The 16,158-nt window shown below is 44.8% G+C and overlaps 1 protein-coding gene across 4 annotated transcripts in view; it reads right to left on the reverse strand.

Annotated features, from left to right (window-relative positions):
- JOSD1 (Josephin domain containing 1) overlaps positions 1-13,244 on the reverse strand; it is an 18,285-nt gene extending 5,041 nt beyond the window's left edge. The window contains exons 1-2 of one of the 4 annotated variants that reach the window (XM_081822487.1): positions 13,114-13,244; positions 11,921-12,765 (exon numbers count right to left, since the gene is read on the reverse strand). In XM_081822487.1, coding sequence (XP_081678613.1) covers positions 11,921-12,105 — 185 coding nt within the window. In that variant the 5' untranslated portion in view covers positions 12,106-12,765; positions 13,114-13,244. Of the gene's footprint in view, positions 1-2,801; positions 3,072-11,920; positions 12,820-13,040 lie in introns of those variants that run through there. The other 3 variants (XM_081822486.1, XM_081822485.1, XM_006747421.3) reach the window with 3 other exon arrangements.
- Positions 13,245-16,158: the final 2,914 nt, after the last annotated feature.

The raw sequence follows: 16,158 nt of genomic DNA on the forward strand, positions 1-16,158 counted from the left end.
TCTGTTTTTCCCCACTGAGGATGATATTCGTTGTGGGTTTTTCATAGATGACTTTTATGGTATTGAGGTATTTACCCTCTATCCCTACACTGTGAAGAGTTTGAATCAAGAAAGGATGCTGTGCTTTGTCAAATGCTTTTTCTGCATCTATTGAGAGGATCATATGGTTCTTGTTCTTTCTTTTATTTATGTTGTGTATCACACTGATTGATTTGTGGATGCTGAACCAACCTTGCAGCCCAGGAATAAATCCCACCTGGTCGTGGTGAATAATCCTTTTAATTTACTGTTGGATCCTATTGGCTAGTATTTTGGTGAGAATTTTTGCATCCATGTTCATCAGGGATATTGGTAATTCTCCTTTTTGGTGGGGTCCTCATCTGGTTTTGGGATCAAGGTAATGCTGGCCTCATAGAAAGAGTTTGGAAGTTTTCCTTCCATTTCGATTTTCTGAAACAGCTTCAGAAGAATAGGTATTAATTCTTTAAATGTTTGGTAGAACTCCCCTGGGAAGCCATCTGGCCCCTGGGCTCTTGTTTGTTGGGAGATTTTTGACTAGTGCTTCAATTTCCTTGCTGGTTATGGGTCTGTTCAGGTTTTCTACTTCATCCTGGTTCAGTTTTGATACTTTATACATCTCCAGGAATGCATCCATTTCTTCCAGATTGCCTAATTTGTTGGCATATAGTTGCTCACAATATGTTCTGATAATTGTTTGTATTCCTTCGGTGTTGGTTGTGATCTCTCCTTTTTCATTCATGGTTTTATTTATTTGGGTCCTTTCTCTTTTTGATAAGTCTGGCCAGGGGGTTATCAATCTTATTATTTCAAAGAACAAGCTCCTAGTTTTGTTGATCTGTTCTACTTTCTTTTGGTTTCTATTTCATTGATTTCTGCTCTAATGTTTATTCCCTTATCCTGCTGGGTTTAGGCTTTATTTACTGTTCTTTCTCCAACTACTTTAGGTGTAAGGTTAGGTTGCGTTTGTTTCTTGAGAAAGGCTTGTGTTGCTGTATATCTCCCTCTTAGGACTGCCTTTGCTGCATCCCAAAGGTTTTCAACAGTTGTATTTTCATTTTCATTTATTTCCGTGAGTTTTTAAAATTCTTCTTTAATTTCCTGGTTGACCCATTCATTCTTTAGTACGATGCTCTTTAGCCTTTATGTATTTGAGTTCTTTCCAAATTTCCTCTTGTGTTTGAGTTTCAAAGCATTGTGGTCCAAAAATATGCAGGGAATGATCCCAATCTTTTGGTACCAGCTGAGACCTGATTTGTGACCCAGTATGTGATCTGCTCTGGAGAATGTTCCATGTACACTCCTGAAGAATGTGTATTCTGTTGTTTTAGGATGGAATGCTCTGAATATACCTGTGAAGTCCATATGGTCCAGTGTGTCATTCAAAACCCTTGTTTCCTTGTTGATCTTCTGCTTAGATGATCTCTCTGTTGCAGTGAGTGGAGTGTTAAAGTCCCTGACTATTATTGTATTATTATCAATGTGTTTAATTTTGTTATTAATTGGTTTATATAATTGGCAGCTCCCATGTTAGGGGCATAAATATTTACAATTGTTAGATCTTCTTGTTGGATAGACCCTTTAAGTATGATATAGTGTCCTTCCTCATCTCTTATTACAGTCTCTGGTTTAAAATCTAATTTGTCTGATAAAAGGATTGCTACCCCAGCTTTCTTTTGATGTCCATTAGCATGATAAACCCCTCACTTTCAATCTGGAGGTGTGTGGGTCTAAAATAAGTCTCTTATTTAAGAAAGCATATTGATGAGTCTTGCTTTTTTATCCAATCTGATATCCTTTGTCTTTTGATTGGAGCATTTAGCCCATTTATATTCAGAGTAACTACTGAAAGATGAATTTTGTGCAGTTGTAGTACCCGTAAAGTCACTGTTTCTGTATATTGCCTCTGTTCCTTTCTGGTCTATGTTACCTTTGGGCTCTCTCTTCACTTAAGGGATCCCCTTTAATTAATTTCTTGGAGGGCTGGTTTAGTGATCACAAATTCTTTTAGTTTCTGTTTGTCCTGAAAGCTTTTTCTCTCTCCTTCTATTTGAATGATAGCCATTCTATTTTGAATGAATGGAGTAAGTATTCTTGGCTGCATATTTAGCACCCTGAATATATCATGCCAGTCCTTTCAGGCCTGCCAGGTCTCTGAGGATAGGTCTGCTGCCAGCCTATGTTTCTACTCTTGTAGGTTACAGACCTCTTGTTCTGAGCTTTCAGGATTTTCTCTTTGTCTCTGAGATTTGCAAGTTTCACTATTATATGTCAGGGTGTTGACCTATTATTGATTTTGCGGGGGTGGGGGGGTTCTCTGTGCCTCCTGGACTTGAATGCCTATTTCCTTCCCCAGATTAGGGAAGTTCTCCAGTATAATTTGCTCCAATATACTTTCTGCTCCCCCCTTTCCTCTTCTTCTGGGATTATATTATTATATTATTCTAATAATATTATATATTATTCTAATATTGTTTCACTTTATGGTATCACTTATCTCTCGAATTCTACCCTCGTGATCCAGTAGTTATGTTTTTCTCAGCTTCTTTATTCTCTATCATTTGTCTTCTATATCACTAATTCTCTCTTCTGCCTTATTTATCCTAAGAGTTAGAGCCTCCATATTTGATTGCATCTCATTAATAGCCTTTTTGATTTTGACTTGACTAGATTTTAGTTCTTTTATTTCTCCAGAAAGGGGTTCTGTACTGTCTTCTATGCTTTTTTCAAGCCCAGCTAGTATCTTTACAATCGTTATTCTAACTCTAGTTCCCACATCTTACTTATATCCAAACTGATTAGGTCCCTGGCAGTCGGTACTGCCTCTTGCTCTCTTTTTTGAGATGAGTTTTTCTGTCTTTGTCATTCTGTCCAGATAAGAAAAGATGAATGAGAGAACAAAATACTAAAATGGCAACAATGACAGCAGAGAAATATACACTAAACAAATCAGAAGAGACTAAAAACCAAAAAAATAAAAATAAAATAAAGAAAAGAGAAAATATAATCAGACAGGTGAACTGAACAGAGCAATACACAGGATCCTGTGTGTATTTTGGTTTGTTTGTTAGAAAACTAGATCCCAAAATTGTAAAGAAAAAAAACATGTACAATACGTACAAAAGCAAAGTTAAATGAAAGAATAGAATATAACCATAAAAATGAAAATTAAAAGACAAAAAAGAAAAAAAAAAGGAATATAAACAGACAGGTTAACAGAACAGAGCAATATACGATGTCCTGAGTATATTTTGGTCAGTTTGTTGGAAAAACTACATCTCAAAATTGTAAAGAAAAAAAAAAAGAAATATATATAATTAAATACATTGAAAAGATAGAATGCAAGTGTAAAGATCAAAATTTAAAAAGCCTAAGCAAAAGAAAAAAAAAGAAAAAAAAGAAAAAAAAGAACATGATCAGATAGGTGAAGAGAACAGAGCCATACACTAGATTCTGGGTGCAATTTGGTCTGTTTGTTAGAAGAAACTGTATCCGAAAATTGTAAAGAACGAAAAACATATATAAACAAAAATAAAATTAAATACAATGAAAGGATAGAATGTAACTGTAAAAATGAAAATTAAAAAAGATTTTATAAAAGAGTTGATAAAATAAGAAATTGGTTGAAAAAGGAAAGGGAAAAAAAATTAAAATTGAAAGACTAAAGAATCATGAGAAAAACCCATGAATTCTATATTTTCCCCAGCACTGGAGTTTTGCAGTTCTGTGTGATCAGTAAACTTGGTCTTAGGCAGATGTTCTTGCTGATTTTCTTGGAGTGGGGCCAGTTGCACTGATTCTCAGGTGTCTACCCTGGGTGGAACTGCACCACCCTTGCCTGGGGCCAGGCTAAGTAAGCGGCTCTGGACTGCTCTTTTATTCCCTGAAGGCTTTCCACGTGGCTTTAGAGGATGAGAATGAAACTGGTGGCCTCCCAATCTTCAGCCCGAGCTGAGAGCTCAGGGCCTCATTCCTCAGTGAGCCCTCAGGGAAAAGCAGTCAATCACTCCTGTCTCCCTGGTTTCTGTCTGCACTGCATGCTCACCCAGTCTGTGACCAGACATTTCTGTCTCAGGTACACAACCCGTTTTGAGTCTCCAAACCCTGCAGACTCCTGCAGTGCGCACCTGCACCCCTCCTCCCCAGGGGAGGGGGGAGGGTCTCGCTGAGGTTCTGCCGCTTGCTGGGCCCCTGCTCAGAGAGCGGTCACCCAACCATACTGTGGTTCATGGTATATGGCAACCCTGGGCTGAGAGTCCACTCCTGAGCTTGCTGATTGCAGCCAGCTTCCCCGCTCCGATGTCTGGGAGTTCTGCCATACTCAGGCACTCCTGGTCTTCCTGTGACCTCTCAGATCCTGAGACCACACTGTCCCACCTAGGATTCCACTCGCCTTGCCACCTGAGCACCTTTCAGGCAGGGACATCCCTCACTGGAGCAGACTTCTCAAAGTTCTGATTCTGTGCTCTGCTGCTCACTTTCCCGGGCCGGCTTACAGAGGCTCCCACCCCTTGCGGTTTATCTTCTGATATATCACTTCGGATTCACTTCTCCGCACCTCCTAACTTGCAGAAGGTGGTCGCTTTTCTATCTGTAGAGTTGCAGCTACTCTTTTCTTAGATCTTCAGTTGAGTTTGCAGGTGTTCAGAATCATTTGATAGCTATCTAGCTGAATTCCTAGGACCAGACGAAACTCAGGTCTCCTACTCCTCCACCATCTTGGACTCTCTCTCTCTCTCTTTTTTTTTTTAACAGTTGAAATGCTTTCTATTTAACGCTTGCACGCTTGGTAATCATTAATCCTTAAATACTCCAAGGCATACAGACGCTCAGACAGGTAACAAATGTATGAACTGGGGCCAAATGTAAAGCAGTAAGAAGTAGTAAGGCCTGTATTGAACTGGAATGCATGAGCCACCTAAAGTATTTCAAATATACATGTGTGTGTAAAATAACTGAATAATAACTGAATAAAAAATTTTAAAAAATTAAAGCACAATGAATCAACTGAAAAAAAAATGAATGTGCCAAACAAAACTAAACTTGCCCACCGAGCTTTAAGTCATTTTTGGCCAGGCCTTATTAGCCACTCCTTCATCCAAGGCAAGGATAGCAGCTCTAAAGGTGTTTCCAGTCCTACGATTTTGCTTTCACAGGTTTGTCAGGCCAGGACCTGAGGAAAGACCATCTTGAAGGAAGGGGTAGATTACTTCCACCTTGTTGTGAAGGGGAAGAAGGGAAATGGGGTGAGTTTCTCAGGAATAAAATTGGAAGGCAGATGTCCAGGAGGCTGCTAAGGGCCATCTCTAGAAGAGAATCATGACTTTAGGTCAACTCCAAACACTCAAGAAATCTTACAAAAAGTTGTTTTTGTTTTTTTTAAACTTCTCTGTACACAGAACTATACTGATATTTTCTTAACATAAAACATTCCTTCCACTATTTAAACCCTCCAATGGCTCCCAAAGCACTTAAATACAGTCTAAGTTACTTCCTCTCCCTGCAAAGCCCTCAGAACACTGCTGACCTCATCCCCACCTCTTTTAACACACACACCTGCTCCCTACTACCTAAACACACAAAACTCCTTCTCACCTGAGGGCCTTTGCACACACTGTTTCAGCCGTCTGTAATGTTCTTCCCCTGGATCTACACTTGGTTTGCTCCTTATTATTTGGGTCCCAAGTGTTAGTACCTTAGCGGCCTTTTCTGACCACCCAATCTTTAGTTTCTTCCAGGCACCAGCTCTTACTCCACCTGCTTTAATTACAGCCCTTGGTACAACCAGACATGTGTTTTCCACACTAGAATGACAGCAAGGGCCTTCTCTATCCTGTTAGGACTACATCACCAGGACCCAAGAGTGCCTGGCACATGACAGGTGCTCAAGAAATGTTTACTGACATGTTCGCCATGTTTATTTTGCTACCCTATCTCTTTCTTTGTAAACATTGGTGGCAGACCCTTAAAAAGAGGTGGTGTGTTTGTCTCCAGAGCTGGCAAAGAAGGGGATCAGAGGACACAAAACTTCACTCTGCAACCAAATTGTATTTTACTGTAACAGTAACTACCATTTATTGAAAAATTCCATGCCACACTCAATGCAAGATGCTTTTATGTGTATCTCATTTAATTTCCACAATAAACCTATGAAGCTATAAATTATTTCCATTTTATAGGCTTAAAAAACTGAAGTTTGGTGATTTAAAATGGTGACTTGCCTGTGATCACTTATCTCACAAATGACAGAACTAGGATTCATACTCAGGTTTGTCTGACTCCAATGTTGTGCTTGCTGTCTTATGGTGAGGACCCAAGAACCAAAATGGGTGGTGGTAGTTGGGTGAGAAGAGGAAAGGCCAGCGGACTCCCTGGGGTCTGGACCTAAAATGCAGCTTCAAAGGACAAAGGCTCTCAGTGGGCTCTTGTATTAAATAAGAAAGTATATGAAAGCAAGCCTAGCTCAAGGTGTATCAAGTTCCTTCCCCTTCACCAACTTTTCAATAGTTTCTCCTTACTTTCAGAGAAGTCTCTAGCTAGGAGATGCATGAAGGCTCCAACAAAGAAACTTCTGGGTCTTCTACCTTGTTCACCATTTAACTCCTTACCACGCTCAAAACTTGGAGCCTCGCGGGGCACCTGGGTGGCTCGGTCAGTTAAGCAACTGCCTTCGGCTCAGGTCATGATCCCAGGGTCCTGGGACCCAGCCCCACATCGGGCTCCCTGCTCAGCGGAAAGTCTGCTTCTCCCTCTCCCACTCCCCCTGCTTGTGGTCCCTCTCTCACTGTGTCTCTGTCAAATAAATAAATAAAATCTTAAAAAAAAAACAACTCGGAGCCTCGCTTTCCTGAGTGTGTTCCCAGATGATCACAGAAGGTGTTCAACACATTAATGGCTGAATGAATCGAGTAAAAAGGTTTCCTGCAGGAATTTGTGGAGTCCCTAATATGCTAATATTCACCTTGAGTCTTTTTTTTTTTTCTTTTCACCTTGAGTCTTGAGACAGGGTAGATTTCAGATCCCAAACATATATGACCAAACATTTTTTTTGAGGTACACCTTACAGGAGTGTTCCCAGGGTCTCCTCTCCATGTCCCACATCTTCTGTCTCAGATTCCAACCCTCTCCTGTCTATTCCCATTTGCTCTCCCCGAGCTGGAGCTTCCTTGCCCCATATCTGGGCTTTTGAAACAGGTTGCTAAAGTGATCTCCTTGGGGCACCTGGGTGGCTCAGTTGTTAAGTGTCTGTCCTCAGCTCAGGTCATGATCTCAGGGTCCTAGGATCAAGCCCCGCATCGGGCTCTCTGCTCAGCAGGAAGCCTTCTTCTCCCTCTCCCACTGCCCCTGCTTGTGTTCCCTCTCTCGCGCGCTCTGTCAAATAAATAAATAAAATCTTTAAAAAATAAATAAATAAAATAAAGTGATCTTCTTGTTCCTAAACTCCCCTTCCACCAAGTCACCTAAATGTTCCTGCCACATTCACCAAGTTATCATTTCACTCTCTCATGTAAGAATTGCCACTGGAGCCAACTGCCCACTGGCTAACTTCAACCCTCCTGGCCCTACTGGGCCTGCCGTTCCCCCCTCCTTGGGCTTTAATGCACTTCATTTTTTTTTTTTTTTTAAGATTTTATTTATTTATTTGACAGAGAGAGACACAGTGAGAGAAAGAACACAAGCAGGGGGAGTGGGAGAGGGAGAAGCAGGCTTCCCGCCAAGCAGGGAGCCCAATGCGGGGCTCGATCCCAGGACCTTGGGATCGACCTGAGCCGAAGGCAGACGCTTAACGACTGAGCCACCCAGGCGCCCCTTTTAGTGCACTTCAGACACCACGACCATGTGGGCCTCTATTCTTTCATCCTGTTTCCTGTTCCAAGCCAAATCCTAAAGCTTCTTCAAGGTCAATGTCACATCCTACTTCTTCCATGGACCCTTTCCTGGCTTCTGTGTAGAAAACACAGGGAGATGGGGAGGACCACACAGTATCCCAGCAAGCAGCAGCAACACTAACTGTGTGATTTACTCTCCGTGCCTGCGGGCTTATCTGCAACAATGGGAATAATCCCCATCTTACAAGACCATTAAAGAATTCCATTATCTTATATGTGTCCAACCAAATAGCAAATTCCCGAAGCACAGGGGATGGCTCTTCTACTCTGCAGCCCTCACGGCAAAGCAGTGGCAACTGAATAAACATGCGTTGGCCTAGATGATATCACTACAGGGAATGCAGAGAATGGCCTCCATCTCATTCCTAGAGTGGTCATTTGAATAAGTGGGGTCCGCCCAGTGGGCCATTATACCAGTACTCGTTTCTATTTAACCCTAACCAGGTGCCCACTGTGTTAGCTACTCTTATGAGCTTTATCTCTTAATCCTTCCAATAGTCTTAAGACAGAACTTAATCCCACAGTGTTAATAAGGAAGCTGAGATGCAGCGTGGCCACGGTGACTTGCACAGCCCTGTGCAGCTGGTGAGGGCTACAGAGCTCTAGGATCCAACCCCTACACCTAATACACTCAATGGTCTCCTGGACAGTTTGACACACGGGTCCCACTGAACTCCATGGCATCCTGTTCTGTGATTCTTTTCCTGAGACTCCTTGGCAAACTCCTGTTCAGGACGGTCTTCGTGATTTGGATAGAAGGTCTGGACTTAGAAAGCAAGCCTCTCACTTCTGTTGTCACAGCCACAGGTTAGAGCCATGGGATCTGAAGTGATCTCCAAGTGAGAAAATGGGCTCTAGCCAGGTCTCACTAATGCCTATACCCTCAGGTGAGTTCCTGGTCCTCCCTGGTGGTTATTCCTGTGTCCGGCTACGGTGAGGATTTCAGATTTTAACAAAAAGGAGATGTGGAGACATTCACCAAGATTCCTTTTCTCAGGGTGCCTGGGTGGCTCAGTCATTAAGCGTCTGCCTTTGGCTCGGGTCATGATCCCAAGGTCCTGGGATTGAGCCCCATGTCGGGCTCCCTGCTCAGTGGAAAGCCTGTTTCTCCCTCTCCCACTCCCCCTACTTGTGTTCTCTCTCTCGCTGTATCTGTCAAATAAATAAATAAAATGTTAAAAAAAAAAAAAGATTCCTTTTCTCTCCTAATTATTATTTTCCTTTTTATCACATCTGAAGAAATGTGACCTTAGAAAATATGTCTCAGAACTTCATGATGTGTCTTTAAATTATTAAATATATAAAGCACAGATCACAGGGCCAGGCACATCGATGAACTCTTAAGTACTGGCAATGATGATGATGTGTTTGCCTGGCCCTTGGACAAAATGATTTAAATCTCTAGAGGCTAACACTCTATACCTTTTAGCAATTTACCAACACCACACCTTTAAATGTGGCTCCTTTCACTTGCTCAGGGACCTTTTAATGGGGAGGTTAGACTTCTCCTCTGTGGTAGAAGAATGCTGGTTGTTCACCAATATCTAAAATCTCTTTGTCCCGTCAAGCTTGCATTAGAGTTTTTGAGTGGTACCAACCTAGTTTTCATCTATTTAGATTTTAATAGCTATTTTTTTTTTTGCAGGGGGGTGCATACCCAGCTGCGAGAACATTTAATCACTGAACAATTGAGATGAGTCTTTGAAAATGGTTTGAGGCTGAGGATTTTCCAAACAACTCAGCAAAGCTGCTACTACATCATTTGACGTCTAAATCCTTCCTTTTTCAAAGCACAGGCACATATATGATGAGATGTACGAGATCAGATATCCACATCTGTATATGTGCACGATGACAGCTGCCAGTTTCTGAGCTTTTCTCTAATTTCACACACATGTTGAAAACTGATCCTTTTCAAACCAGTGACCTCTTCTGCTCACTGTGGTTCTTACCACTATGTTCAAATCCTAGACTGAGACTCTGCCACCTTGACTCCTCTCTTCCCTATCACCATGCTGCTGGGCCACTGGCTTTAGTTTTTTCTTAGTCCCTACTCATTTCTGTTCCAAACATGAGTCATCTTATATCCACAACTACTCAAACTCCACCCTGCTTTTGTATTTCTCCTTTTTTATCTGGCTAAAATTCAACTGCTAAGATGAACTTCCTCTCAACAAACAGCATTCATCAAAATTTTTCTCCCATTTCTCCCATTCATCAGCCCCATCTTCCAAAGAGCATAAAACTTTGTATCTGAGAATTTAAAATTATCTAGTTTAACCTGCCAACATTACTATTCTTTCCATTAAGATCCAAACATCAGGGGCGCCTGGGTGGCTCAGTCGTTAAGCGTCTGCCTTCGGCTCAGGTCATGATCCCAGTGTCCTGGGATCGAGCCCCGCATCGGGCTCCCTGCTCCGCGGGAAGCCTGCTTCTCCCTCTCCCACTCCCCCTGCTTGTGTTCCCTCTCTCACTGTCTCTCTCTCTGTCAAATAAATAAATAAAATCCTAAAAAAAAAAAAAGATCCAAACATCATCTTTTCCCTTTCAAACGGCTCTAAATTCCAAGGTTCTAACTTCACTTAAGTTTATTCTCAAGGTCTGGTCAATGTAGAGCCTGGGATGTACTTAGCAGCTGAGTCCTGTTCAACTTGTTTCCTCTACAGTGCCTAGCAGTGCTTGGCACAGGGCAAGCCGCTAGTAAATGTTTGTTTATAAAATTCCCTCTTCTCCCTTTCCTCTGATCCCTTTCATGCTTGTTTCTATCCACACTGAATCTTTCCAGACAAAATGCTCTACATAGAATTCTGCCTCTGGAGTGGAAGCTGAGTGTATTTGCTATTGCTGTTACTTTGAGATGGATCTTTACCTTGTGCTGACAGGAAACTGGGGAGCGTAGTACAAATTTTCTAGAGCTTTAGTGGCCAGGAATAGAACTCTGGTTCCATGTGAGTGTTTAGCAAATATTTAGCATTCTTTCATTCAGGGGAAACACAACTAACTGGAACGGGTATCCGCAAACAGCAATTATCCACAAACAGCTTACAATCATAGTCCGTATCTTTAGACCCAGGCCCAACTTACTAGCAGCGTGAACGGGTACTGATCATACCATTGCTCTGACATGCCTTTCCAATACTCAGGAAGTAGCAGAGCAGACGAGTTGCTGTGTCCATCCAGACACTGCAGAACTAATTCTCAAACCCTTTGATAAAAGAATTTTAGAACATCAAAGTAGAGAGAGAAAAGGCTGAACTTCTATCAACCTGTCAGGTAGCATTTAGCAAAGTGGGTATAAAAGGCCATCGAGAATGAAGTAGAAAGGGGAAGAGATCTAGAGTCAGCTTCAAATCATAGCTTTGCTACTTAGAAGCTATTTGGGCAAACTACCTGACCTTTCTGTCTGTTGCTCTATCAGTAAACTAGAGACAGTAAAATAACTGCTGGGGAGGGCTATACAAAGCAACCTATGAAAAGCACCACGGCCAGCACATGGCTGCATAGAGAAACTGAGCACTGTGTATAGCTGAGCACCTTCCTTATAAAACCCACAGCATTCCACCTGTGAGGAGAGGTGACTGAGTGTGTACAGCTCTCGTCCCCTTTCGGGACTGTAACCGCTTGGGGGCAGGACTTGAGAGGCATTACAGCCTAGTGGTCAACAGCACAGATACAAACCTGAATTCAAACTCGGCTCCATCTCTTGTCATGTTACCTCAGGTAAATTACTTCTCTGAGCCCTGCCTATGTCCATAAAATGGAAATAACACATATTCCATGGGATCGTTGAGGGCATCACACAACTGAGGCTTTTAGCACTGTGCCTTGTCTATATAGTAAGTGCTCAATCAACGAGGGTGATTATTTTTCCCATCTCTGCGTCCCTTATAACTGCTAACATCTGGCTAATAATACCTGTTGATTTGAAGGTTTATGTAGCTGAGACACTGCCCCACCCACAGAAATTCATAAATAGCAAACAGTGTAAAAATGCCAAGGAGAAGGTCCCCTACCTCTGGAAAATCTCTTGCAGCGTTTCCCGGGTGAAAGCATTGCTGTCCTGGAAGACGTTATTGAGGGCATGCAGGGCACAAAGCTCCCTGCGCTGTTTCTCATGGTAGATTTGTGGGGGTGCTGCCTGAGGCAGCTCCAAAGATTCAGATTTGGCCTTGTCTCCTTTCCATGGCACGCAACTCATGTTTTCGTTTTAGGTTCCAGAGAGGACTAAAAACACCCCACCCTTCCCTCCAGAGGAAGAATGTAAGCTTCTCAGTCTTTTCAGGATTCCTGAGGTCCACCTTATTTTCTGGTCTCCATGATTTATGCTTTGTCACGGGGAGAAAGGTTGGAATCAAAAGGAAAAAAAAACATCCACCTCCATCAACAGAAAGATCACTTTCGGATTAGTGTATTTCGCCACCACTGTCAAAGTGCAGAATTTTTAAAAAATCATAGACGATCTAAGACCTTGTTTCCCTTCTCCCACCCTCCCCTCCAAAAAAAAAAAAAAAAACCAACAAAAAACAAAAAACCCACGATTTTCTTGCCGTATTTTCCTCTCTGCAAATGCCAACCAGACCTCAATGCAGGAGGACCGAACGAAATTGGTCACATCGCTCCTTTTCTTCCATTTCTTTCAAACCGCAACGCCACTGACTCAGGAGACAAGGCCTAGGTGGTGGGTAAAATGCAAAATTCGAGCCGCTAGCGAGGGCCAGCCAGCGTGGAATCGCGGACCGAGCCGGGGCCTCGGGGTCGGCTCTCCATCCCCTCTGGTGCGGTGGGGCCCCGCAGGACACGGGCCGAGGCGGGGGCGGCTCCCTCGGAACGCGCGGACTCTCACCCTCTCGCCGCGGCCCTGCGGAGGAAACAACCCCGGTCAGCTCCGGCGGTCAAGCGGACCGCCGCGGAGAACCAGGCTGGCGGGGGGGCGGGGCGGGGCGGGGCGGGGCGGGCCCGGCCCCAGCCCGAGGGAAGGTCCTGCGCAGCGACTGGCAGGCCCGCGAGGGGTGGGGTCGGGCCCACCCGGCTCGCCTCGCCGCCCACACCCCAACCTCCCCGCCCGTCACGTGAGTGCAAGCCGACATGCCCTCCCGCCGCTGCCCCCACCCACGCCGCGGGTCGCCCCCTCACCGCTGCAGGCCACCACCTGGCGCTGCGGGCCGCCACCTGGGCCGCGCTCGGGCGGGCGGGCAAGCGCGCGCACCTGAGCCCGACGTCAGCCGCCCTCGCCGGGCGCGTGCTCCGGAAACGCCCTCCTGCGCCGTCCCCGCTCCCGCCCGCCGCGGCGTCACGTGTGACGTCAGCCTGTCGTCAGGCGGCGCCGGCTTTAAGGCTGAGGCTGCCACCCGTCGGTTGAGTGGGTGTGGGTGGCCTTGAGGGGAGGCGGCCTGGGGCTGTGGGCCGTGAGCCGTAGAGCGTGGCGGAGGCGGCGGCCGCTAGAGCTGGTGCCCGGCTCCTGGGTTCGGTTCTTTCCGGGGCTGGGTAGGGCGGGGCGGCCGGCAGGAGTCTCGCCTCGACGCCCGCCGCTCCCCACCCCTCCCCGGACATCGGCGCCGTTCCGGGGCGGCGACCCGGCCTGCGGCTGCATTTCGCCGTCCTCCCCTCCCTTTTCCCTCTGTGGGCTGGGCTTCTCGAGCGGAGTGCTTTCGAGAACCTGGATTAGCTACTCCTTCGTTGAGCGTTTTCTGTCTGGCGCGCTGTTCACCAGGTGACCTGATGCGGCCGGGAGTAAATTGTCTTGGTTAGCGGGCCCGGCCGCCTCGCACTTGCCTGGGAGCCCCGAGGGTAAGTGCCTCGCCCGGAGTCAGATTTCAAGTGAAATGGAGAGTCCTGTTTCAGTGGTGTCGAATTCTGTGCACTACCCACTGACCACTGTCCTCTTGCCCTCGGGCTCCCACCTCACGGTGGCTGACACAGAACTTTACTCCCTGGATTTTTTCAAGGTGTTATCGTGTGTCAGGAAGGTAAACACCCAGTTCCGTGTAGACTTTTTTCCCTTTACCTACTTCTAGGTCATGTGGAAGGCATTATCTATCCTAGCTGCCCTTCTTTGGGATTTTTGTGCAGAGAATTGGAAAAACAGGTTACACAATTCAGGCATTTCTTTGACCTTGCTATACAACACGACTCTCCTAACACCATGACACTCACGACAGTTACCACTTTTAACACACGCCTGAGTGCTTACCATATGGTTGGGAGTCCTGCCCTAATCCAGACAACTTTTGAATTATCTTAAATTTTTGTAATTTGTAAGCCACCTAAGGGTTGCAGTTATATTTTCATAAGATTAGGCTTACAACACAGGTTTGTAAGACAGTCTTGCAAGCACTGTTCATTTATTTATAGCTAACTATGCAGCTGCTTTTTTTTTTTTTTCTTCCCAGAGTAGACAACTGAATCTCAGAGTTAATTAACTTGTTTCAGGTCACACAGCTAGTAAGTAGTAGGCCCAGAGTTGGAACCGGAACTCTAGAACGTTTTCAGAAAGAGGATGTAAAAATGGGTAGGGAATTCCCTTCCCAAAATGTAATTTTAGATTTCTCTGTTTAAGAAGCACCTACTCTTGACAGAGTGTTTTTTTATGGGCAAGCCCTATAGTGAGAACGACATGGTTTTTTTTAGTCTACCAATAGGTGTCAGCACATTCTGAACTTAAGCTCTTTCTGGAAGAGCCAATCGGTAAGATGGTAAATACCAATTATTATTCTAGAGTACTAAGGCTTGATATTTGGCTTTCCTGCCAAATCAAGATTTTAATGTTTTTAACTACCTCATAGAGGCATATATAGGATAGTGGTGAGCAATTTAGGCAGAAAAAGAAAAAAAAAGCATTCGAAGAGCTATTATCAAGACCTTTGGAGTTGAAGACTTCTTGTCCCAAATTCCCAGCTGTGTTTGTGCACATAAAACTTGATTGTATAAAAAAAAAATTGTTGAAAACAGGAGCAAGCAGAGGTTGCCTTTTTTTTTTTCAGGTGTATCCCTGAAAAACTGAAGGCCATTTTGAACCCCGACTCTTACTAAATCCTGTGTTCCAAACCCTAAATCTTGGCTGTGTTACCATCTCAATGGCTGCTCTTTCTTGATTGCTGCCTGGGACGAGTGGCCAAGGCCAGCATTATGCGAATGTTAGCTAATCCCTCATTTTATCAAGCTTTTCAGACTTTATTTTTTTAAGATTATTTATTTATTTGACAGAGGGCACAAGTAGGTAGAGTGAGAAGGAGAAGCAGGCTCCTCACTGAGCAACGAGCCTGATGTGGGACTTGATCCCAGCACCCTGGAGCCAAAGGCAGACGCTCAACTGACTGAGCAACCCAGGCGTCCCGCTTTTCAGACTTTTGAGACAGGGCAAGACACCTAAAACTTGTGCTGATGGTATTGCAGATTGGGACTTTCCACAACTGATGATACTCTGGAAAAATCATCCATAGGAAACTACCCTAACAGACCCTAGATCTCAGCTTCACAGTTCACAAATGTGGCGAGGTACTTTGGACTTGTGTTTTAGCTGGTTGCCTCTTTTTGGCCCTGTAATTGCTCTCTCCGCAGAGGCGGTGAATGGAGAATTCTCCCTAAGGTCAGCGTTTAATTAATTGCCTCGCTTTGGCTGCTATAGTATTCCAAGCATCGATCCTTCTTTTTAAAATTGTCTGGAGGTTGCCAGCACGTCCGACCTCGGTCTTCCAGGGACTGCCGTGAGTCACTGAGAGGAGGGAGGCGCCTTGTGCAGTTTACTATCTCGGTGGGCGGTGGCCCGAGGCGCGGGACCGATCGGGTGACTAGATTGGGCCTTGCCCCTGTCCATCATCGGAAGGCTCTCCGCGGTGACTGTTTTGCAGTAAGATTTGGAAACTGAACACCGCCTATGGAAAAGAGGGAGGTGAGGGTAAACGTTGTGCGTATTTCCCCATTCATTGGATGGCTGCTGTGTCAGTCATACTCTGCCCAGTCTCGTTGGCTGGAAGGCTCCAGGCAGGTAGCGTGGACGCGGTGCTGCCCCCTCCTGAGCTGCGAACTAGGCGCGTGACGTCTCAGGCGTTTGTTGTTGGGGTTTGGGCCTCATTAATTATTCATCAGGTACTTGAAAGGGCTGCAGTGATTGGTAGCTGAGAGGCCTGGTCGATTGTTCCTTAGCTAGAGATACGTGTCACCCTCTACGCGGCTGGAGAAGTTTCGCATAAATTATCCGATGAGGGGCGGGGCGGGGCCACGCATACATTAGGCAAATACGCCGAGGAGGGAG

Source organism: Leptonychotes weddellii, chromosome 5 (assembly GCF_054177405.1).
Source record: "Leptonychotes weddellii isolate Sample4059 chromosome 5, ASM5417740v2, whole genome shotgun sequence".
NCBI lineage: Eukaryota > Metazoa > Chordata > Mammalia > Carnivora > Phocidae > Leptonychotes > Leptonychotes weddellii.